Raw genomic sequence first — 26,134 nt, 5'->3', positions numbered from 1 at the left:
AAATTTTTTTAGAAACTCCTCATATCCCAAGGCTAAGAATCTATATCCTAAGATTCATTATCAGCTCTTCCAAAGGGATAATCAGACAAAGATAAGATCTGGATCAATGCCTCTCACACTTTTTCATAAAATGGCATGCATAGAAAATTACAAGATACTTAGTACACAAGTACGCAGGCTTCAGGATTCAGTGATTCTAGGATTGGCAGGGAGTCAATGTACACATGTACAAATACATTTAATATGCTTTGGCAGTACCATTTGGAAAGTTCTTGTCTAGATGACTATACAGCTCTTAGAAGATGTTAGTAATTTTAAGCTCAGGTCCTGGAAGACTATAAAAAATTCAAGATTAACCTCGCTGAAAAAGTGCATCTACTCTTACTCAGTTCAATTCAGTTCAGTCACTCAGTCGTGTCTGACTCTTTGCCACTTCATGGACTGAAGCACGCCAGGCTTCCCTGTCTATCACTAACTCCTAGAGCTTCCTCAAACTCATGTCCATCAAGTCAGTGATGCCATTCAACCATCTCATCCTCTGTCGTCCCCTTCTCCTCCCACCTTCAGTCTTTCCCAGCATCAGGGTCTCTTCAAATGAGTCAGTTCTTCACATCAGGTGGCCAAAGTATTAGAGTTTCAGATTCAGCATCAGTCTTTCCAATGAATATTCAGGACTGATTTCCTTTTGGATGGACCGGTTGGATATCCCTGCTGTCCAAGGGATTCTCAAGAGTCTTCTCTAACACCACAGTTCAAAAGCATCAATTCTTCTGCACTCAGCTTTCTTTATAGTCCAACTCACATCCATACATGACTACCAGAAAAACCACAGCTTTGACTAGACGGACCTTCGTTGGCAAAGTAATATCTCTGCTTTTTAATATGCTGTCTAGGTTGGTCATAACTTTTCTCCCAAAGAGTAAGCATCTTTTAATTTCATGGCTGCAGTCACCATCTGCAGTGATTTTGGAGCCCCCCCAAAATAAAGTCAGCCACTGTTTCCACTGTTTCCCCATCTATTTCCCATGAAGTGATGGGACCGGATGCCATGATTTTAGTTTTCTGAATGTTGAGTTTTAAGCCAACTTTTTCACTCTCCTCTTTCACTTTCATCAAGAGGCTTTTTAGTTCTTCTTCACTTTCTGCCATAAGGGTGGTGTCATCTGCATGTCTGAGGTTATTGATATTTCTCCCGGCAATCTTGATTCCAGCTTGTGCTTCATCCAGCCCAGTGTTTCTCATGATGTACTCTGCATATAAGTTAAATAAGTAGGGTGACAACATACAGGCTTGACGTACTCCTTTCCCAAATGGTATCAGTCTGTTGTTCCATGTCCAGTTCTAACTGTTGCTTCCTGACCTGCATACAGATTTCTCAAGAGGACAGGTAGTCTGGTATTCCCAACTCTTGAAGAATTTTCCAGTGCTGTGATCCACACAGTCAAAGGCTTTGGAAGACTGTAAAAATTCAAGATTAACCTCACTGAAAGAATGCATCTACTCTACTTACAAATGAATGCAATAAGTACACAAAACACTTAGCACAGTAACTGGTAAGTGCACATGGTAAGTGCTCAATGAATGCTAGATACTATTACTATTAACTCCTATTACTGTAATAATTTTCTTCTTAATAGTACACTTTTAAAATGTTACCTCTCCACATGCTCTCATGAAAGCCACCGTTGGGGTACGTTCTTTCCCCACCTCCCTCTGACAAGACACAGTACTCATCCTAGATTTCCAGACTCCTGAGGATCCAGAAGGCATGCTGGGTTCAGCCAAAGCTAAAGCTTCTCTCTGAACTTCCGACACGCACTCAGGCTACAAAAATCCATAAAATTCATAGAAATCTAAGTCATCTCATCTACCAAAAACCAGAACTCCTTCAGAATCCTTCCAAAAAATCAGTACTTCTTTCTGCCTTCACATCATCTTATTTCCTAACACAACTACTATTTTGGCTATGAATCAAGATACAAACCTTTCTAGTCACCATATAACTAATAACCTTATCTCATTCAACTTTATGCTTTCAGCCATCTGATCTAATCGCCCACTGAGGTTTTCCCTTCCAAACTTTAAATTTGCTCTCTCGAATCTAACCACCCAAATAACTACTCTCCTTCCTTACTAAACTTTCTTCTCACTTATAAACCTTACCTGAAACTAAGCCTCTTCCTAAGGCCAACTCTCAACTTTCACACTAAGTCGTACTGAAGACTTCACTCCAGCATGGGCTCTTTGTTTTTTTGTTTGGTGATTCCCCTTGGATATTCAATGAATGCTGTGACCCAATCCCTCTCAGATTTAAATGTAAAATGAAAAATACATAGAATTCAGAGTAAGCAAACTGTATTGAACTACAGCTATAAAAATAACTAAGATACAAAATTATGATATAGAAGTATATATGCTTTTTATTAGCACATTAGCTAACAAGAATCAGTGGCAGGTCTAATAATTACCATAATTTCAAAGACATAATATTTGCCACAGTGTAATGTAATGAGAAATATTTATAACTTCTATCCAAAACAAGTCACAGGTAATGCCAAATACTATAAGCTACTACCTATATTCTTAATTGAAGAAAATGCTAAGAGGTTAGAGAACACAAAGATGTGACTTTTCCTTCATTAAGTTCACACAACCACTGATTAATCCCTATAAATCTCTGTATAATAAATTCAAAAAGTATAAACAGGATGTCTCTAATGAGGCAAGTGGTTTGCTTGATGCTTCTGAAATATGAGGAAACAGAAGACAGTTGCTATCACCAGGGATTTCAGAATCTACTTGAGGAAACAAAACTTTCACCTATCACAGAGTAAAAGAATTCAATATTCATAAAAAGACAGACTTAAGTTTGTATCCTATCTCTATGTCCTACTGTACAGTCTTGGTCTAATCATTTAATCTACGTCTAAACTTCAGTTTTCTCATCTGGAAAGTGAGCATAATATACCTATTTCAGAGTATTAGATGTTTCATAAACAACATCTATTTATTACTTTAAAAGTAATATAAGCACATATCCAAAAGTGTATACCAAATGCTATGTCTTTGACCCATCACTTACTAGCTATATACCCTGGGACACATCATTTGACTTCTAGTCTCGGTTTCCTCAACCAAAAAAGGCAAGATTTTTATCTTCCAGTGTCATGCTCAAATGATATACCATTTGTGAAAACACTTATAAACACAAAAGCAGTAAAAACACATTCAACTCTTTGCAACCCCATGAACTGTAGCCCGCCAGGCTCCTCTGTTCATGGAATTCTCCAGGCAAGAATACTAGAGTGGGTTGCCATTTCCTTCTCCAGGGAATCTTCCTGACCCAGGGATTGAACCTGCAACTCCTTTTTCTCCTGTATTGGCAGGAGGATTTTTTTTTTTTTTTTTATCACTGAGCCACCTGGGAAGCCCATTAAAAACATATGAAGTTCTAAGTAATGATTGCTGAAATGACATGATGGTTCAAATCATGTGCATGTACTTTTTCTATGTCTAACTGATGCATAAGAGGACTTCTGTTCTCCTATAAATTTTTTAAGGGAACAAACTATTCAACAACCCTAAACAGGCTTCTATTCATAGTTCTTCTAATGAATAATATTAGAGGATTAAGAACTTTAGAAGCAGCAGTAGTATTTTCCTTCAAACAAAACTGATGGGTATAGAAAATGTACTCTGAAAATTCAAATAAAATAACTTAAAAAAAGAGAACATTTCATTTTGCATGACTAAGCAATCAGAGGTTGAATAAGTACTTTCAAATTTTTTAATCTAAATTTATTACATGAAAATATAAAATATTTTCACTGCTGCTACATTTGGAATGTAAGAATTGTTCAAGCTATACAAGAATCTGTAAGAAATGGGTGGCATGCATACTGAGGAAAGAATTATTTATTAGCATGAAAGAAGAAACAACTAAAGAATTTTTTCAAAAAATTTGCTTGTTCATCAATTTTCATAGATTAAACAGGATACAGGTTTTTATTTCCAATTACTGATTATGACAAACTCTAGCTTCTGCTGCAAGCACTGTCACACCAAGCTCAGCCCGGGCAGCTACATGGTGCTGCACGGGGGAGTTCTACTACAAACCCCACTGTCAGTAGCTATTTAAGAGCAAAGGCAACTACAACTAAGGCTTTGGCCAAAGTAGCGCTCTGGGCCCACACAGTGGCAGACCCCAGCACCAAGACAGCCTGAGGCCCCTCTGACCATCCACTCTTCCACACCCTCTCCTGCCCTGGCTCAGGTAGATGGACTGCGTTAGGCAGCAGGAAAGGTGGGAGAGAGACTGGACAGCCATGCCCCCAGTGACGGTCGGGGCAGCGTCGAAAGGGCAAGAGGCCACCTTGCTCAGGCAGGTTACAGGGGCAGGGCTCTGCTCCAGGATTCCTTCTCTCCCTCAGCTCGTAGAGGTTCAGGAAGCAGGATTGGGGTTTGCTCATTTCCCTGCTTCCTGTTTTTTTCAGGCTTCCCAGGTGGTGCTAGTGGTAAAGAACCTGCCTGCCAATGCAGGAGACATATGAGACTTGCGTTTGATCCCTGGGTTGGGAAGATCCTCTGGAGGAAGAAATGGCAACCCACTCCAGTATTCTTGCCTGGAGAATCCCATGGACAGAGGAGCCTGGAAGGCTACATACAGTCCATAGGGTTGCACAGTGTTGGACATGACTAAAGTGACTTAGCATGCACACCTATTTATAAAAGAAAGTAAAAAACCAAAAAGTTCAATGATTCTAAAAATAGTTCTCCCTCTATAAATAGTCTTTTCAGATTTCTTTTTGTCTAATTACATGTACAGAGGAGCCTGGTGTGCTACACTCCATGGCATCGCAGAATCAGACACACACTCAATGAAACTATTTGACTCAATGAAATGAACAGGCCAACTTGCAGCAGACTGGCAAATAATGATAATGGAGCTGTTCCTTTCAAAAGAGGATTTTTCTTTCAAATCAAAACACAGGATTCTGGCTTTTACTATCATTCTCTAAGGAATATGATTCACCATAATTACAATTTTAACATACTATTTTCAAAGGTATGAAATAAAGATGGAAATTAATAGTGAAGTCCTCAACTTTCATACCCTCTAACACAACTTATAAACAAAATAATCCTAAAAACACTAGTTTTGAGGAGTATTACAAATACTTTTCAAGTTAAAACACTTGCTAAAAAGATAAATGCCTTAGACAGCATTTTTCAAGAATTACTTTGAAACTAATTAGTAGGTTATAAAATTAGTTTTATGTGTTTGACCAACACTACCACACATACAAAAATGAAATACAAAAAAAAAAAGAAAATAGAAAATAACCATAATATACTGCCTTAAGGAATCCATCAGTATTTGGTTTTAGAATGATGCAACTTTAGAACTGATAAATCTTCCATAAAACAATCAAGGCTCTCAAATCACTGTATCTCATTAAACGATAAAGTATTTAGAAAAGATTCTATTTGAAATAACTGTCACTCAGTTACAGATTTATAAACTGGGGGCCAGCCAAATAGTAAACATTTTGGGCTTTGTGGGCTATAATGTCTTTTGCAACTACTCAACTTTGCCATTGTAGTGCAAAAGCAGAGCGGTACTATGTGAAAAACTGGCATGGCGGTGTCACCATAAAATTTTATTTAAAAAAAAAAACAGTGAACCTACAGGTTTGGGCCCACACAGGCTGTAGTTTACTAATTAATGGTATAAAGAATTTATTTCTATTCCAGAATGCTAAAAGCCTTACCTATTTTAATGAATCGACACGGAAACATCTGTTCATCAATTTTATGCTTTAAGGTAAATGTTTCTTTGTTATAATCATTCTTTAAGCCACTGTGGAAAAAAAATAAGGTTATTAAATCTGATTTCATAATTTAGTAAACATACTAAAACAAAGATTAATAACATACCCAGATTTTAAGGTTTGACAAATACAAGAGGGATAATATAATGAAGTAGTTGAACATGAGAATATAGGACAAAGCTTGTACATTCATATCAACTGCACTATATGGTGGTCTCTTAATTAAATAAGGGCTAACGAAAATGTTCAGTGTTAAAGAATGTGACTACAGTGCATGAAAATGTGTGACAAGACCCAGTGTCCTTTGTGTAGAAAGAAAGAAGGTGAAGTCACTCAGTCGTGTTCGACTCTTTGCGACCCCATGGACTGTAGCCTACCAGGCTCCTCCGTCCATGGGACTTTCCAGGCAAGAATACTGAAGTGGGTTGCCATTTCCTTCTCCAGTAGATCTTCCTGACCGAGGGACTGAACCCGGGTCTCCCACATTGTAGGCAAACACTTTACTGTCTGAGCCACCAGCGAAGTACTGAATACAATATAAAATATTCAAGCAGTAAGAAAATTGCAAAACAATTCATACTCATATCTTACAACCCAAATAGAGCCAGACATTTGAATTTGCCAAAGAATCAAGTCATTAAATTCTGACTGAGATGCCAATGTTCCTTTTTATAGCTCAATAAATTTTCAAAGACAACCTTACTCTGTTGGTTTAATAGCATCCAGTTTATCCTATATAAAAAGAAATTAATATCATTTCTATACTTAAACAACTTAGGACTGACTCAAGTATTTATGGAAAAGTCACTTACCTTCAGGCTGCCTTATATTCAACTGATATATTTTCATGGCTTAAATCAAAGCACTCTCGATGTAATAATACTTATATAAAATACTGTGCTAATGGGACACACTATGTCACAAATATATTCTAAAACTGCATGATTTCATTTGTCCACTCCATTTTCTAACCCGTTTTTCATCATCTAGAGGGCAAATTAACATTCATTCCTGGCGGTCTAGGCTGTCAAAACTCAAATTTACTGAGTTCCTTCCAAGAGGTGGGGCTTTCTGGTGGCTCAGTTGGTAAAACATATGAGGGAGACCTGGGTTCGATTCCTGGGTAGGAAAGATCCCCGGAGAAAGGAATAGCTACTCACTTCAGTATTCTTGCCTGAAGAATTTCATGGACAGAGAAGAGCCTGGTGGGCTATAGTCTATGGGGTTGTGAAGAGTTGGACATGACTGAGTGATTAACACTTTCATTTTTTCTTTTCTTTTTCAAGAGGTATGCTCTGCACTAGGTGCGATCACATAATTTTACTCTGTTTAGTCTCCAATTTATACTAAACGCTGAGGGCAATCAATCTTAATGTTTTCAACAGATTTTATATTTTTATAGCAAGGATTACAGCAAACATTTTAATTATAGCTCAGAAGTGTATCTGAAGTCATTAACATTTTAAAAATAAGACTTAAGAATAAGAAGTAGAAAAATAACGCAAATTTTATTCTTTCTGCTTTGGTAACAACATTAACTAGTATCCCGGTGGAAAAAAGTTAACTCAAGCCACAATTTTAAAATAAGGCACTAGAAATAAAATAGTAGAAGTATTCTTTTCTCCCTTGTAAGAAATATCAGGCCATGAAGATTTAGCTACACAGAGACTAAACTAAAACTACATTCAGAAGACAGCACTTTCCTCCCCAGAATCATAACCCACCTGGACAACAGCTCTGTCATGTTTTCCTCATTCATTCCACCAAAGACTTTAAATTTCTTCAAATTGCAGACATGAGTTTTCTCATATTTTCCAAACGTGATATTCTGGACTATAGCAGGCCTCTCAAGCTTCAGAATCAAGTACTACAAAAAGGAACAACCAAATTATATCCTCCTCCACTTAAAACAAATGGTTAGACAACTTGAATAATTAAAATCTTGGACAATGGACTGAATAAGATTCATCCTGTCCATCCTACACCAACAGATTTTTTTTTTTTTTTGTTAATGTGAAAGGATAGCATGCAACAGCCAGGCTACCATAACATCACCGCTTTCACCCAGGAAACTACATTATTCTGAACAATGTAGATGAAGGAGGGGAAAAATGGACTAATGAGATAACTTCTAATCAAGGAATAGCATTTAATAAAAGATAATAGGCTATGAATAACCAAATAAATGAGAACACAAAATTAGAATACAAAAGTAACAATTACATATTCTCAATGACTACACTTCACTAATAAATTCAATGTTCAAAATCAGTGATAAAATTTTAACCTAGAAAAAAGATTTACCAGTCACCCCTGCCAATTTTATAAATTAAAAAACTCAGACCTACCATAGACATGTCTAATGCAGCTCAAGTTTTCTAACTATACACAGAATAAAATGGGATCAGTTACTTAGGGAACATATTTTACATTATGCAGACTGTTTTCAATTATAAAAATTAAGAAGGAAATTACTAATAGTCAAACACATGGGAGGAAAGCTATTTAGACAACAACTCAATTGTTATGTTGCAGTGGCTTCATGCTACATAATAATGGGTAATACTTATGATAAAGGAGAACAGAATGAAGTGGATGACCTTACTTTGTACTAAACACAAAAACTGACTCAAAATGTAACCAAAATCATTCAAAATCGATCCTTTACAATCAAATATAAGACATAAAGGTAAGATATAAAATTATAAAACTCTTAGACAAAAGTAGGGGTATATCTTTATGACTCTGGTCTGGCAATGGAATTCTGAGATATGACTCCAAAAGTACTAGCAACAGAATATAAAATAAACTGGGCTGTATCAAAATTAAAGTTCTGGGCATCAAAAGGCACTATCAAAAAAGCAAAAAGACAATCTACAGAATGGGAGAAAATACTTGCAGATACTTATCTGATGAGGGCTTAGTATTGAGAATATATAAGGAATCTGTACAACTTGATGAAAAAAAGAAAGACAACCTAATTTAAAAATGGGCAAAGGACCTCAACAGCTCTTTGTCCAAAGAAGATAAACAAATGGCCAACAGGTACATGAAAAGATGTTCAACATCATTAGTCACCAGGAGCTGAGTTACAGGGAAAGGAGAGAATGCTTAATTGGTACCAGGTTTTCTGATAGGGTAATGAAAAAAACTAAGTAGAAATGACAGTTGTACAACACTGTGTATTTGAACACTTAAAAATGTTTAATTTTATGTTATATGACTTTTACCTCAATAAAATAAAAGAATGAAGTTGGTGGTAACATGAAAGATGATGATATAATCAGAAATAATATCTCGTGAGTATTAATTCTCTTGACTTACAGATTACTCATATTTTTATGTATTTTATCTCATTTTGGTGAGATAAGACAGTAAAGCCTGGTGGCTCAGACAGTAAAGTATCTGCCTGCAATTCAGAAGTGAAAGAGAAAGTTGCTCAGTCGTGTCTGCCTCTTTGAGACCTCATGGATTACACAGTTCATGGTATTCTCCAGGCCAGAATACTGGAGTGGTTAGCCTTTCCCTTCTCCAGGGCATCTTCCCAACCCAGGGATTGAACCCAGGTCTCCCACATTGCAGGCGAATTCTTTACCAGTTAAGTCACAAGGGAAGCAACCTGGCTTCAATCCCTGGGTTGGAAAGACGCCCTGGAGAAGGGAATGGTTACTCACTCAGGTATTGGTGCCTGGAGAATTTCATGGACAGAGGAGTTTGGTGGGCTACAGTCCATGGGGTCACAAAGAATTGGACATGACTGAGCAACTAACACTTTCACTTATCTCATTTTAATAGGAGTAGGAGGAAAAGGAGTAGTATTTTAAGAACAATAACCATCTTCTTCATCCTCATTTTATGTATAAAAAAATTCTGGTTTAGAAAAGCTAAGTAACTTGCCATTGTTACACAGTTAAAAAATAGCAGAGTTTAGATTAAAAATCAGTCTATCTGCAAAGGAGGCAAGAATATACAATGGAAAAAAGACAGCTTTTCAGTTAGTGGTGCTGGGAAAACAGGACAGTTAGCTACATGCAAAAGGACAAAATCAGAACATTCTCTAACATCATATACAAAAATAAACTCAAAATGGATTAAAGACCAAAATGTTAGTCCATATACTATAAAACTCCTAAAGTAAAACATAGAATACTCTTTGACATAAATCACAGCAGTATCTTTTTGGATCTGTCTCCTGAAGTACTGGAAATAAAAGCAAAAATAAACAAATGGGACCTAATTAAACTTAAAAGCTCTGCACAGCAAAGGAAACTACCAACAAAAACAAAAAGACAACCCACAGAATAGGAGAAAACATTTACAGCAATGCAACCAACAAGGGATTAACTTTCAAAATATATGAACAGTTCACATAGCTCAATATCAAAAAACCAAACAACCCAAACAAAAAATGGGCAGAAGATTTAAACAGACATTTGTCCAAAGACGACATACAGTTGGCCAACAAACACATGAAAAAGTGCTCAACATTGCTAATTATTAGAGAAATGCACATCAAAACTGTAATGAGGTATCACTCACACTAGTCAGAATGATCAACGTCTGTCTATTGTCAATAAACGCTGGGGAGGGTGTGGAGAAAAAGGAACCCTCCTCCTCCTATAATGTTGGTGGGGATGTAAATTGGTACAACCACTATGGAGAACAGTATGAAGGTTCCTTACAAAAACTAAAAATAGAATTACCATATGATTTAGAAATTTCTCTCCTGGGCATATATCTGTAGAAAACTATAATTTGAAAAAACACATGAACCTCAATGTTCATAGCAGCACAATTTACAATAGCCAAGACATGGAAGCAACCTAAATGTCCACTGACAGTTGGATGGATAAAGAATGGATAATGAACTATTACACATCCATAGTAAATAATGAAATAATGCCATTTCCATCAACATGGATAGACCTAGAAATTATCATAATAAGTGAAGTAAGTCAGAGAAAGACAAATATCATATGATATCCCTTATATGGGGAATCTTTAAAAAATGATACAAATGAACTTATTTACAAAACAGAAATAGATCCACATACACAGAAAACAAACATGGTTACCAAAGACGACATAATGGGGAGAGATAAATTAGAGGAGTTTGGGATTTCCAGACACACACTACTACATATAAAATATACAAGCAACAAGGATCTACTGAATAGCACATGGAACTATATTTTACACTTTATAATAACCTATAAGGGAAAAGAACCTGAAAAAGAATTATATATAAATATGTAAACTGAATCACTGTGCTATACACATGAAACTAACAACACTGTAAATCAACTGAAGTGAAAAAAGTGAAGTCGCTCAATCGTGTTCGACTCTTTGTGACCCCATGGGTTGTAGCCTACCAGGCTCCTCCGTCCATGGTATTTTTCAGGCAAGAGTACTGGAGTGGGTTGCTACTTCCTTCTCCAGGGGATCTTCCCAACCCTGGGATCGAACCCGAGTCTCCCACATTGCAGGCGGATGCTTTCCATCTGAACTAACAGGGAAGCCATTAAAAATTTTTTTTTTTAATCAGTCAATCTGTCTGATACTGCTGGTTGGCTGGCCCAATTTCCATTCTCAATCCAGTTCTTCCTAGCCACCTTCCAGCCAAAAATAGATACATGGCAAAATTCTGGTCCATGAGATATAAGCAGAAGCTGTGGTATAAGTTTTGCTTTTCGAAACAAATGTTACTTCTTTACCATCTGAAATGAACCCCGCCACCCCTCCACTCCTTCCCAACTCCCCACAACAAGTAAGAAAAGATCTACTAACAGTCATCTGTGAGACACTCAAATTTCACCAGCAGCTGCCTAACTCTAGTTTTCCTGCGCTGGCAGGGACAAAGATAGGGATGGTGATAGTAAAGAAACTCGTTTGTTTATTAACCCACTGTTATAGGACCTTCTGTTATTTGGTGCTAAAAGCATTCCTACTGATTGACTAACCCCACAGTCGAACCTTTATTTAACCACTCTACAATAACAACTATTCAGGTTTACATAATGTTTACATTCTAAGGTGCTATTAAGATTCCTTTATTATAGAAACTGCCATAGGAAAATTGAGCTTGGTAGTCTTAAATCATTATCCTTCTCATCCACATCAAATTAATAGGTGTGGTAACATAATTTTTGGTTCATTGAGTTTCTTAAGAATACAGCTGTTATATTGGAGAACAGACTACACAGTCAGGTAAGAAAGTATTCACATCTCTGTCTTTCTCATGAAATTCCACTTCCTCCCATCCCTCTCCCCTTCTTTCTTTGGTCATTCTTTAAATTCTCAAGTTTAGAAGTCAGTTCTCCCTGACAATTGGTTAGTCAGGTAGTAAAAACAGATCTTTGCATGAATACAATCTATTGTATACTATCCATCACTCCATATACAATAGCTCTAAATACAATAGAAAACATTTGTCTATATGTAATTTTGTTTATACCAAATAGGATTTTGTTATTAAAAATTATGTAAGTAAAATGTAAATTCTCTAACTGAAGTAAAGCACAATGATCTGACAAATACATTACGTGTAAAAATTTTAGTGTTTAACCACAAATTAATAAATTTTATAACTTCATTTTTCAAACTCTTTGGCCTCAAGGCTGAATGTGTTACTATTAAACAGTGTTATCCCATAGTTAAATAGATTTCTGTTACTTTTAAAGAAATAACTGCTGTAGATTTAATAACAGAAACTGTAAAAAAAAAAAAAAAAAAAGAATGAACATTTGAAAAAAACTATTTTACACTCTATTACCAACCTTTAAATTATGTATTAATAAATTAATTTTAAAACAAAACATAATGACTCACGATCTTTTATATATATATATATATATATTTTTTTTTCCCCCCAGTGGGTTTTGTCATACATTGATATGAATCAGCCATTAGTTACACGTATTCCCCATCCCGATCCCCCCTCCCACCTCCCTCTCCACCCAATTCCTCCGGGTCCTCCCAGTCCACCAGGCCCGCGCACTTGACTCATGCATCCCACCTGGGCTGGTGGTCTGTTTCACCACAGATAATATACATGCTGTTCTTTCGAAACATCCCACCCTCACCTTCTCCCACAGAGTTCAAAAGTCTGTTCTGTACTTCTGCGTCTCTTCTTCTGCCCTGCATATAGGGCCATCATTACCATCTTTCTAAATTCCATATATATGTGTTAGTATACTGTAATGTTCTTTATCTTTCTGGTTTACTTCACTCTGTATAATGGGCTCCAGTTTCATCCATCTCATTAGAACTGATTCAAATGAATTCTTTTTAACGGCTGAGTAATATTCCATGGTGTATATGTACCACAGCTTCCTTATCCATTCATCTGCTGATGGGCATCTAGGTTGCTTCCATGTCCTGGCTATTATAAACAGTGCTGCGATGAACACTGGGGTGCACGTGTCTCTTTCAGATCTGGATTCCTCAGTGTGTATGCCCAGAAGTGGTATTGCTGGGTCATATGGTAGTTCTATTTCCATCTCTTTATCAAAGCAACTTAGGCTCATAAAGGATCAAAGAACTATTAAAACTATTGATTTTTAAATTAGGCATAGAATTAAGCAAACAATAAAAAAAAAATCTAATGTTCAAAACTGCTCACAATTTCAGCCCACAGTGATTTTTCAATATAAAAAATAATATTAAAAAATCATTTTAAATCATATGAATATTAACAATTTATAAGAAATAAAGGTGACATAAAAGGAGAATACTTTAGCTTTAGATGGGTCTATCATCAAAAGTATCTCCCAGGAGCTAAGACTTATAGGATGAGACAGCGTAGTGTCCTCAGGCTGCCATAACATATTACCATAAACTTGGTGGTTTAAAACAACAGAAATTTATTCTCTCACAGTTCTGAAGGCCAGCAGTCTGAACTCAAGATGTTAGCAGGACAATGTTCCCACTGAAGGCTCTAAGAGCGGATCCTCCTTTGCCTCTACCAGTATCTAGTGGCTCCTGGTGTTCTTTGCTTGTGGCAGTGTAATTCCAACCTCTGTCTCCATCATCACATGACCTTCTTCCTTGGGTCCCTCTGTGTTTTCTCCTTTTCTGTGTCTAATAAAAAAACTTACCATTTGATTTAGGACTCAACCTAATCCAGGATGATCTCACTTTGAGACCCTTATCTTAATTACATCTGCTAAAACCTTTATTTGAAGTAAGGTTACATTTTGAGGTTGCACATATCTTTTTTTTTTTAATCCCCCAGAGGGTAGCAGGGAACACTAATCACCTACTACACAGAGCCAGTCAGGCAAAAAGGCTTATGAAAAATGAGTTCTGAAAACTGTTAAAAGGCCAGCATGATTGGAGTCTAGTAAGGACGGTCGAGAATGGTATATGTTGAGACTGAAGAGGTAGGAAGTTACCATATCATACATCATAAATGCCACAGAATCTATTAAGTACAATGGAAAGTCAAGATATGATTAACATCACACAGTTTACCTGGTAGAAAATGGATCAGAGAAAATGGCCGATGAATTGGATACAGTTACAATAATTCCAACAAAAGAAGAGATGAAGGAGATTTAAACTCAGGCAGTGTGGAGATAGAAAGGATTAGACAGTTTTGACATATATTTTGGAGCAAGAATGAAAGGGATTAAGTGATAGCTGGATATAGGGACGGATTGCTCAGTTGCTCACTCCTGTCCTACTCTATGCCACCATATGGACCACAGCACGCCAGGATTCCCTGTCCTTCACTATCTCCCAGAGTTTGCTCAAATTCACGTCCATTGAGTCAGTGATGTCAGCCCACCATTTCATTCTCTGTCACCCCCTTCTCCTCTTGCCCTCAATCTTCCCAGCATCAGGGACTTTTAAAATGAGCTGGTTCTTGGAATGAGGTGGCCAAGGCACAGGGAGGGGAGAGGGTGGCAATGGTGGTGATTTAGTTTCTGACCTGAACAACAGGGTAACTGAAATATCATTTACTCTGATGGGAAGGATTGACAAAGAAATAGGCAGCATGGAAAAGACACTAGAGAAGTCCAAGACTATATATCGGTGTAAATCTCAGTTTAATAAATCAGGGTCTAAAACAAAAGTCACTTCATGAAGTCCCATCACTTCATGAAGTGCTATCACTTCATGGCAAATAGACGGGGAAACAGTGGAAAAAATGACAGACTTTATTTTTTGGGGGGTCCAAAAATCACTGCAGATGGTGACTGTAGCCATTTAAAAGACGCTTACTCCTTGGGAGAAAAGTTGTGACCAACATAGACAGCACATTAAAAAGCAAAGACATTATTTTGCCAACAAAGGTCCGTCTAGCCAAAGTTATGGTTTTTCCAGTAGACATGTATGGATGTGAGAGTTGGACTATAAAGAAAGCTGAGCGCTGAAAAATTGTGGTGTTGGAGAAGACTCTTGAGAGTCCCTTGGACAGCAGGGAGATCCAACCAGTTCATCCTAAAGGAAATCAGTCCTGAATACTCATTGGAAGGACTGATGATAAAGCTGAAACTCCAATACTTGGGCCACCTGATGCAAAGAACTGATTCATTGGAAAAGACCCTGATGCTGGGAAAGATTGAAGGTGGGAAGAGAAGGGGACGACAGAGGATGAGATGGTTGGATGACATCACCGACTCAATGGACATGAGCATGAGTAACCTCCAGGAGTTGGTGATGGACAGGGAGGCCTGGCATGCTGCAGTCCATGGGGTTGCAAAGAGTTGGACATGACCGAGCGACTGGACTGAACTGAAAAACAGTTCCCTTCTGTCGTCCCCTTTCATCCTTTGTTGACAGAAGGCAACTGCTGTCTTAGACACTGATTTATTACACTGTGTGAGATTTACACAGATATATAGTCTGGACTTTTCTAGTGTCATTTCCATGTCACTTCCAGAAGGAGAAGGGGACAACAGAGAATGAGATGGTTGGATGGCATCACTGGCTCCATGGACATGAGTTTGAGCAAGCTCTGGGAGCTGGCATTGGACAGGGAAAACAGGCGTGCTGCACTCCATGCAGTTGCAGAGACAAACACGACTGAGAGACTGAACTGAACTGGAAACAACAGTCATTTATGATTTTCCATGATTCTGTGGGTTCAATGGACAGTTCTTCCACTGACATCTCCTGGACTTACTCATGTAGCTGTATCAGCTGGTGGGTTGGCTAGGGGACCTGACTTAGTTGGGGTCGGGGGTGGGGAAACTGGGATGATTGGGCTCTCCATATAGGCTTCTATCCTCAAGGAGGCTAGATGGGCTTTCTTCACAGCAAGTGGTCTCAGAGCTCAAGACAAAGAAAAACAGAAGCTACAAGGCCTCTTGTGCCCTTGCTTAGTAGTTTCAATAACACTTCAATAGAATTCTCTGTTGATTAAAGAAAGTGACAAGGTCAGCCAAGATTTATAAGGTAGGGAAAGAGACTGCACCTCTAACTGGAAGAATCTGTAATGTGTGACCATATTGAGAAATTTTGACTCTATTCCAGGATATGTAGAAACATAAATGTGTTTTAAGATGTAGAAAACAATACAATTCAATACCCATTCAGGATCAGAAACTCTCAGAAAACGACAAATAGAAGAAATTTTTCTCAAACTGATATAAAATATGTATAAAATATCCACAGCCAGGATCATACTTAATGAAAATTTTACCCTAGTATTGGGACATAAGAAAAGCTGGGGCTGGGGGAATCAGAGAAGGGGAGAAAATGTTAGCAAATCACGTATCTGATAAAGGACTTACATACAAACACACAAAGACTCTCAAAATTCAATAATAAGAAACCAAACAACCAAATGCTAAAATGGACAAATCTTTTGAATAGACATGTTACCAAAGAACATTTAGAGAGGCAGACAACCAGATAAAAAGATGGTCAACATCAATTACCATTTTTTAAATGCAAATAAAACCACAAAGACCTGTGCATTAATTTTCAACACATCTTTATTTGTAATTGCCAAAAACTGGAAAACAATCCAGCATCCATCAACAGATAAGGATATAAACAAACTGTGATACGTCCATATAAGAGAAATCAGCTGAGCAACAAAAATGAATGAATTATTCATGCCAACTACAACATGGATGAATCTCAAAATAATCATTTTGGGTGAAGTAAGTCAGATAAAAAATGCATACTGTACTTCTTCATTTATATAAAACCCTACAAAATGCAAATAAATGTATAGGGAAACAACAGTGGTTGCCTAGTGATGAGCAGAAGGGATTAAAATGGAAAACTTTGGTGGTAATAGACATGTTTAGTATTTCAGGAGTGGTGATATTTTCGTGTACACATGTTAAAACCTGTTAACCTATACTCTAAAAATATGAAGTTTATATATAAACAAGTTCTACAACTCAGTAATTAAAAAGAATACTTCTTAAAATTAGTAAAAGAATTCACACAAAAAATAAATTTAGTTCAGTTCAGTTGCTCAGTTGTGTCCGACTCTTTGCAACCCCATGGGCGTGCCAGGCTTTCCTGTCCATCACCAACTCCCAGAAAAGAATTCACACAAAAAATAAATTGCCAACGAACAAAAGGAAAGAAGTGCTTAATATCAAGTCATTGGGGAATTATAAATTAAATCTACTTTATTTTTTTTTATTTATTTTTATTAGTTGGAGGCTAATTACTTTTACAATATTGCATAAATCTACTTTATACCAACAATAAACAGTAAAGTTAAAATGTGGTCAATGCCGAATGTTGGTGAGACTGTGAAGCAACAGTCTGATAGTTTCATTAAAAAGTACTATACACAGGTTTGAACTGCACACGTCCACTTACATGAGAAATGTTTTTAATAAATAAACAATTTTTTAAAAGCCTAGAAATATTTTAAAAATTAAGAAAAAGGTATGTCATGAACATATAAAATACATGTAGTTACTAGCCTATTTTTATAATTTACTACCTAAGACACATATAAATCTATCATAAAAAGTTAAAATTTATCAAAACTTACACACAAACCCTATAGTCTGTATATGATAATATCTGTACTCAACAGAAATGTAAATAAATGCAAGGTTGCAGTATTACAATGTAATTGCATAAAATTAACTGCAACATATACTATTCAGTTCAGTTCAGTCGCTCAGTCGTGTCCAACTCTCTGCGACCCCATGAATCGCAGCATGCCAGGCCTCCCTGTTCATCACCAACTCCTGGAGTCTATTCAAACTCATGTCCATCAAGTCAGTGATGCCATCCAGCCATCTCATCCTCTGTTGTCCCCTTTTCCTTCTGCCCCCAATCCCTCCCAGCATCAGGGTCTTTTCCAGTGAGTCAACTCTTCACATGAGGTGGCCAAAGTATTGGAGTTTCAGCTTCAGCATCAGTCCCTCCAATGAACACCCAGGACTGATTTCCTTTAGGATGGACTGGTTGGATCTCCTTGCCGTCCAAGGGACTCTCAAGAGTCTTCTCCAACACCACAGGACTATAAAAATTCATAGTTACCTCCTGTTGTTATTGTGGTAAGCTCAAGTGTTGAGAGCATTCACCTTAAATGCCATATGATGCTAATCATCTCCTTGTGACTTCTGTCACGTGTGACCAGTCACTGTCTCCATATAACCAACTGTCTATTCAGTAAATTACCTATCACAATATGAAGTGATCTCATGCAGTTCTTATGTAGTGCTATTTTTCACTGTGTTCAGTGCAACTCTGTAAACCATGAATAAAACCATGAGACTCATACAAAGTACTACAAGTAATGTTGGAAGAAAGAAGATGGGGGAAAAAATCATGATACTACAAGAAAAAGTTGAATTATTTAATATCTATCAGAATTGGGGTCTGCAGTTGCAGTGGCCCATCATTTCAAGATAAATTAATCTTGAGTAAGGACTACTGTAGTAAAAGAAAAAGAAACCTATGAAGCCATTGCTTCAGTGATACCAGCAGGCATAAAAAACCTTGCCTTTCTTATGAAATACCTTTTAATCTCATTTTCAAAATGCAGTTTTTATGTGGTTATAGGATAGCTATTAAGGAAGGCATACCTACAGACTCTAATGATTCAAGAAAAAGCAAAGTCATTATATGACAACTTAAAGCAAAAGGAAGGTGAAGGATCTAAAGCTGGAGAATTTAAGGCCAGCAAAGGACGGTTTGATAATTTGAGAAAAAAGGTTTGACTTAAAAAATGTCAAGGTAGTAGGGGAAGCAACACACCAGCCAACCAAAAGGCAAAATACGAGTTGCCAGATATCACTAAGAAAATCACAGGGGAGAAAGATAGTTGTCTGAACAGGTTCTTAATGCAGACAAATGTGCCATACTCTGGGGGGAAAATGCCACAGAGGACACTGAAGGAGAATGTGAGCATAAGGATTTGAGGCAGGAAGGGATGTTGATGTTGTTGTTCGGTGGCTAAACTGTGTCTGACTCTTTGAGACGCCATGGACTGCAGCATGCCAGGCTCCTCTGCACTCCACTATCTCCCAGAGTTTGCTCAAATTCATGTCCATTGAGTCAGTGATGCTATCTGACTATCTCATCCTCTGCCACCTCCTTCTCCTTTTGCCTTCACACCTTCCCAGGATCAGGGTCTTTTCCAACGAGTCAGCTCTTTTTATGAGGTGGTCAAAGTATTGGAGCTTCAGCATCAGTCCTTCCAATGAATATTCAGGGTTGATTTCCTTTACGACTGACGGGTTTGATCTCCTTGCTGCCCAAGTGATTCTCAAGAGTCTTCTCCAGCACCACAGTTGAAAAGCATTAATTCTTTGGCACTCAGCCTTCTTTTTTGATCCAACTCTGACATTTGTACATGACTAGTGAGAAACCATAGCTTTGACTATAAGGACCTTTGTCGGCAAAGGGATGTCTCTGGTTTTTAATACGCTGTCTAGGTTTGTCATGGCTTTCCTTCCAAGGAGGAAGTGTCTTTAAAATTCATGACTGTAGTCATTCTCTGCAATAATTTTGGAGGCCAAGAAAACAAACCTCTCACTGCTTCTACTTTTTCCACTTCTATGTGCCATGAAGTGATGGGACTGGAAGCCATGATCTTAGCTTTTTGAACACTGAGTTTCAACTCAGTTTTTTCACTCTCCTCTTTCACTCTCATTAAGAGGCTCTTTAGTTCCTCTTCACTTTCTGCCATTAGGGTGGTATCATCTGCATATTTGAGGTTGTTGATATTGCTCCAGGCAATCTTGATTCTAGCTTGTGAGTCATCCAGCCTGGCACTTCACATGATATAATTTGCTGAGAATTTAAATAAGCAGGGTGACAATATACAGCCTTGCTGTATCCTTTCCTGATTTGGAACCAGTCCACTGTTCCATGTCCAGTTCTAGCCATTGCTTCTTGACCGACATACAGATTTCTCAGGAGGCAAGTAAGGTGGTCTGGTATTACCACCTCTTTAAGAACTTTCCAGAGTTTCTTGTGATCCACACAATCAAAGACTTTAGCACAGTCAATGAAGAAGTAGTAGATGTTTTTCTAGAATTCCTTTGCTCTCTCCATGATCCAACGAATGCTGACAACTTGATCTCCGGTTCCTCTGCCTTTTCTAAATCAGCTTGCGCATCTGAAAGTTCTCAGTTCACGTACTGTTGAAGCCTAGCTTGAAGGATTTTGAGCATAACCTTACTAGTATGTGAAATGAGTGCAAATGCACAGTAGTTTGGACATCCTTTGGCACTGCCTTTCTTTGGGAATGGAACAAAAACTGATCTTTTCCAGTCCTGTGGCTACTAATGATTTTCAAATTTTGCTAATGTATTGAATGCAGCACTTTAACAGCATCATCTTTTAGAATTTTAAATAGCTCAGATGAAATCCCATCACCTCAACTAGCTTTGTTCATAGTAATGCTTCCTAAGGCCCATTTGACTTCACATACCTTGATGTCTGGCTCTAGGTAAGGGACCACACCATCATGGTTATCCAGCTCATTAACATGTTTCTTCTATAGCTCTTCTGTGTGTTCCTGCCACCTCTTCTCAATCTCTTCTTTCAGGTTTGCACCATTTCTGACCTTTATCATGCCCATCCCTGCATGAAACAGTCCTTTGATATCTTCAATTTTCTTGAAGAGATCTCTAGTCTTTCCCATTCTATTGTTTTCCTCTATTTCCTGGTGCTGTTCACTTAAGAAGGCATTCTTATCTCTCCCTGCTGTTCTCTGGAACTCTGCACTCAGTTAGGTATATCTTTTCCTTGGGTATATCCTGCCTTTCAGCTCTCTTCTTTCCTTAGCTATTTGTAAAGCCTCTTCACACAACCACTTCTTTTTCTTTGGGATAGTTTTGGTCAGTGCTTCTTGTACAATATTATGAACTTTCATCCATAGTTCTGTCTACCAGACCTAACCCCTTGAACCTATTTGTCACCTCTACCATACAGTCATAAGGAATTTGATTTAGGTCGTAACTGAATGGTCTAGTGGTTGTCACTATTTTCTTCAATTTAAATCCTGAATTTTGCAATAAGGAGCTCATGATCTGAGCAACAGTCAGTTCCAGGTCTTGTTTTTGCAGACTGTGGCTGCAAAGAACATAATCAATCTGACTTCAGTATTGACCATCTGGTTATGTCCACATGTAGAGAGGTTTCTGGGGTTGTTGGAAAAGCATGTTTACTATGATCAGAATGTTCTCTTGATAAAAGTTGGTTAGCCTTTGCTCTGCTTCACTTTATACTCTAAGATCAAACTTCCCTGTTATTCTGGGTATCTCCTGACTTCCTACTTTGCATTCCAATCCTCTGTGATGAAAAAGACATCTTTTTGTGTGTGTGTTTGTTCTAGAAGGTCTTCTAGGTCTTCAAAGATCCAATCAACTTCAGCTTCTTTGGCATTAGTGGTTGGGGCTCAGACTTGGATTACTGTGATGCTGAATGATTTGTCTTAGAAACAAACCATTCTATCATTTTTGAGATTGCATCCAGGTACAGCATTCCGGACTCTTTTGTTGACTTGAGGGCTAATCCACAGCTGAGCGTCATTTCCACTTTGGTTCAGCCACTTCATTCTTTCTGGAGCTATTAGTAATTGCCCTCTACTCTTCCCCAGTAGCATATGGAACACCTCCAACCTGCAGGCCTTATCTTCCAGTATCATCTTTTTTGCCTTTTCATACTGTTCAGGGGGTTCTCACAACAAGGTACTGGAGTGGGTTGTGATTTCCTCCTCCAGTGGACCATGTTTTGTCACAACTCTTCACTATGACCTGTTCATCTTTGGTGGCCCTGCAAGCAGGAAGGGTAGGCTAACTCTACTGTTTTGTGTAAATGCAGTTGGGATTATGATCAGGACTGTCTTTATCTATAATGCTGCTAACCCAGAGTCTTGAAGGGGAAAGATAAACACTAGTTGCCAGTCTTTCGATTGTACAATAAAAAGGCTTGGGTGAAAACCCTTTTTCTGGATTGGCTCCATTGATGCTTTGTCCTTGATACAGGAATTGTTCTGCCAGTAAGAAACTGCCTTTTAAAGCTCCTTTCATACCAGACAATATCTCTGGCTACCCAGAACTCTGTGAGTGCAACATCAAAAGTGTCAAAGTGGTCTACTTGCCCCCAAATACAGTGTCTCCAATTCAGCCTTTAGATCAGTAGTCATAAGGATCTTTAAGCCTCATACTCCATGGGAAAGATTATCAATGCTATGGAAGAAAACTCTGATACAACATCATGGATGTTTGGAAGAATTTCACCACTGAAGATGCCATGGTTATTGTAGAAAAAGCTGTGAAAACCTTTAAGCCCAAAACAATAAATTCCTGCTGGTGAAAATTTGTCCATATTTCACGTATGATGTCACAGGATTTATGACAGAGCCAATCAAGGAAATCTTGAAAGGCAGAGTTGATATTGAAAAAAAGGTGAGGGATGAAGTGTTTCAAAATACAGAACTTAGAGAAATTTAAGAGCTAACAGACATCACACCAGAGGAATTAAAAGAAGATAACTTGATGGAGATAAGTGCTTCCGAATTAGTCCCAGACGATGAGGAAGAAAACACCAGAAGCAGCTGTGCCAGAAAACAAACTGACAATAGACGATCTGACAGAAAGAAGGGTTCCAATTATTCAAGACTGCTTTTGACTTCTTTTATGACATGGACTCTTTCATGACAGGGGCACTAAAGCTAAAGCAAACAGTGGAAGAAGGATTGCTACTGTATAAAAACATTTCTACAGAAATGAAAAAGAAAGTCAGAAGTTACCAGGTGTTCATGCACAGTTACACTAAGTGTGCCTGCCTCTCCTGGCAACTCCTCTCCCTCGTCCACTGAGGCCACTCGAAAGACAGTAACACCAACCCCTCATCCTCCTCCTCCTCCTCCTCAGCCGACTCCACATGAACTTTATGAAGTTCACATAAGTTCCACATAAAGTGGAACTCCACATAAAGTTCCACAAGAACTTTATGAAGACCCATGTCCACTTAATGAGCAGTAAGTAATCATCATGCCGTACAACTGATAAACCTCTCTACTGTGTATGTGTGTATCATTGTGGGAACATTTAGTAACTGTACAGCAAGAACTATATGAAACCATTTTTGTGTGCTCACCATCGCCTACGTATTCATTGTATAGAACACTTCTGACTTCTGTACAAGAATGTACGGAAATGGATAGCCAATCCCTACATGGGCATAAGGTGACTAACATTTTATATAAAATTAATAATGTTAGTTTTCTGACTGTTTTGCAACTTTATTTTCAAATAATTATCATTATTTGATAATTTGATATCAACAGTATCATACAGTATGCCCCCTCTCTCTTTAGTAATTGGAAAAATTACATATCAACCTATCAACACAGGTAAGAGGCTTTTGAGACAATGTTAATAATGTTTTAAATACTGTATTATGAATATGACTGCAATGAAGTATACCATAAATATTTTATGGTATATTCATTCATTAGTATATAGGGTAGGGTACTATGAAGCAACTGTATCAATTACAATGCTACCATAAAGCAATCATATTCCTGCTTCTTCATTTATCAGTGATATGGGGTAGGGTATTGTGAAGCAACTGTAACAATTACAATGCTACCATAAAGCAATCATATTCCTGCTTCTTCATTTATCAACGAATGGTTATACCTGTAAATATACACGAATTTCTTTTCCACATTTTATCTTTTCATCTTTGGTCTCTAGTGTTGGTAATACATCTACAGAGTTCTGTATCATGTGAGAAAATACTGATGTAGGTATGGACAGACCATTCATCTTGGATACAGCATAAACTTATGATATCAATAAACATAGTAGAGTAAAAGTACTTTCTATTCCTTATGATTTTCTTAATAACATTTTCTTTTCTCTAGCTTACTTTATTATAAGATACAGTATTAATTAATAATACATATAACACACAAAATACCTGCTAATTGACTATGTTATCAATAAGGCTTTGGACCAACAGTAGGCTATGAGTAATGTTTTGAGGGAGTCAAAAGTTAACATGCAGATTTTCAACTGAACAGGAGTTGCCACCTCCTTGCATTGTTCAAGGATCAACTACATCTCTACCTTATGATGTAGCAACTTTACCTCCAAACATTTCTCTCAAATAATTGAAAATATGTATCATTTTTTAAATCTTACGAAAGAATATTTATATAAGCTTTCTTCACAATCACCAAAAACTTAAATGTAACAAATATCCATAAATAGGAAAACAGATGAACAAACTGTGGTATATTCATAGAACAAAATGGTATTCTGTTAATGAAAAGAAATGAAATACTGATGCACGTAAGAAGTGAATAGCAACCGCCCACCTCAAAATTCAAAGTATAAAAAGTCATATACAGCAAGCTCCTTGGCAGTCCAGTGGTTAGGACTTCATGCTTTCACTGTCGTGGGCCCAAATTCAATCCCTGGTCAAGAAACTAAGATCCTACAAGTCGTGTGGAGTAGCCAAAAAAAAAAAAAAAAAAAAGTCATATACAAAAGAGTGTGTATATGCTCTGACGTCATTTCTATTAATTTTAGTACAGGCAAAACTAATAATGTGGCAAAAGAAATCCTCCTGCCTCTGGGTAAAGGGTGGGAGACTGGAGGATTCACTGGTAAGGGACAGAATCTTTCTGATGTAATGAAAATGCTTGATATTTTGATAAGCATATAAATTAATGTGTGTATTTTTCAAAATGAATACTATGCACTTAAGGTTCATGCATTTCACTATATGTAAATTATATTAAGTAAAAATGTATTATTGAACACATACAATGTTTTTTCACAAACTAGGGCAAAACACCATAAAGAAACTTCATGAATTTGCTTGTATCCTGGTTCCACAGATAGAAATTACATTAAAATACATATAATTTGTTTATTCCTGACTTTACAAAACTCATTCCCATAATATTGTTACGGTTCACCAAACAGAAAGAATAACAGGAGTGTATTGCTAAAGCTATAACACACACACACCCCAACTGTATTAAATAATCACTAAAGTTTCTTGACTTTCAAAAGCAGGATACCCACAATTCGTTAAACTTTCAACTCTTCTCTCTCCAGGCCCAGAAAGCAAAGAATATTACCTAATACCGTGCTTTTATTTAAACTACCTCAGAAAGAACTTATAGTTGTAGTAGAAAAATTATGATTCAACCTTTCTTAAAAGAATTATCAAGACATATATAACCACATGTACATTTTAATCAACCCTAGGGCATTCCCCAATCACCCTGAAAGATGTGTTTTCTGTGCAAGTATTAGTAACTTTGGAGCAAGACCATCCCCAAGAAAAATAAAAGCAAAAAAGCAAAATAGCTGTCTGAGGAGAGCTTACAAATAGCTGAGAAAAGAAGAGAAATGAAAAGCAAAGAAGAAAAGGAAAGATATTCCCATTTGAATGCAGAGTTCCAAAGAATAGCAAGGAGAGATAAGAAAACCTTCCTCAGTGATCAATGCAAAGAAATAGAGGAAAACAACAGAATGGGAAAGACTGGAGATCTCTTCAAGAAAATTAGAGACACCAAGAGAACATTTCATGCAAAGATGGGTTCGATAAAGGACAGAAATGGTATGGACCTAACAGAAGCAGAAGATATTAAGAAGAGGTGGCAAGAATACACAAAAGAACTGTACAAAAAAGATCTTCACAACCCAGATAATAACGATGGTGTGATCACTCACCTAGAGCCGGACATCCTGGAATGTGAAGTCAGGTGGGCCTTAGGAAGCATCACTACAAACAAAGCTAGTGGAGGTGATGGAATTCCAGTTGAGCTATTTCAAATCCTGAAAGATGATGCTGTGAAAGTGCTGCACTCAATATAATAGCAAAGTTGGATAACT

The 26,134-nt window shown here is 37.4% G+C and overlaps 1 protein-coding gene across 5 annotated transcripts in view; it reads right to left on the bottom strand.

Annotated features, from left to right (window-relative positions):
• The window catches only part of MKLN1 (muskelin 1), a 390,406-nt gene that overhangs the window by 124,045 nt on the left and 240,227 nt on the right, over positions 1–26,134 (bottom strand). For all 5 annotated transcript variants that reach the window (XM_065938894.1, XM_065938895.1, XM_065938893.1 and 2 more), the window contains 2 exons: positions 7,556–7,698; positions 5,772–5,860 (listed from right to left, as the gene is read on the bottom strand). In XM_065938894.1, coding sequence (XP_065794966.1) covers positions 5,772–5,860; positions 7,556–7,698 — 232 coding nt within the window. The remainder of the gene's footprint in view (positions 1–5,771; positions 5,861–7,555; positions 7,699–26,134) is intronic.

This window comes from Muntiacus reevesi, chromosome 6, assembly GCF_963930625.1.
Source record: "Muntiacus reevesi chromosome 6, mMunRee1.1, whole genome shotgun sequence".
NCBI lineage: Eukaryota > Metazoa > Chordata > Mammalia > Artiodactyla > Cervidae > Muntiacus > Muntiacus reevesi.
The sequence above is the reverse complement of the archived record's forward strand: the minus strand, read 5'-3'. Positions and strand labels throughout refer to the sequence as shown.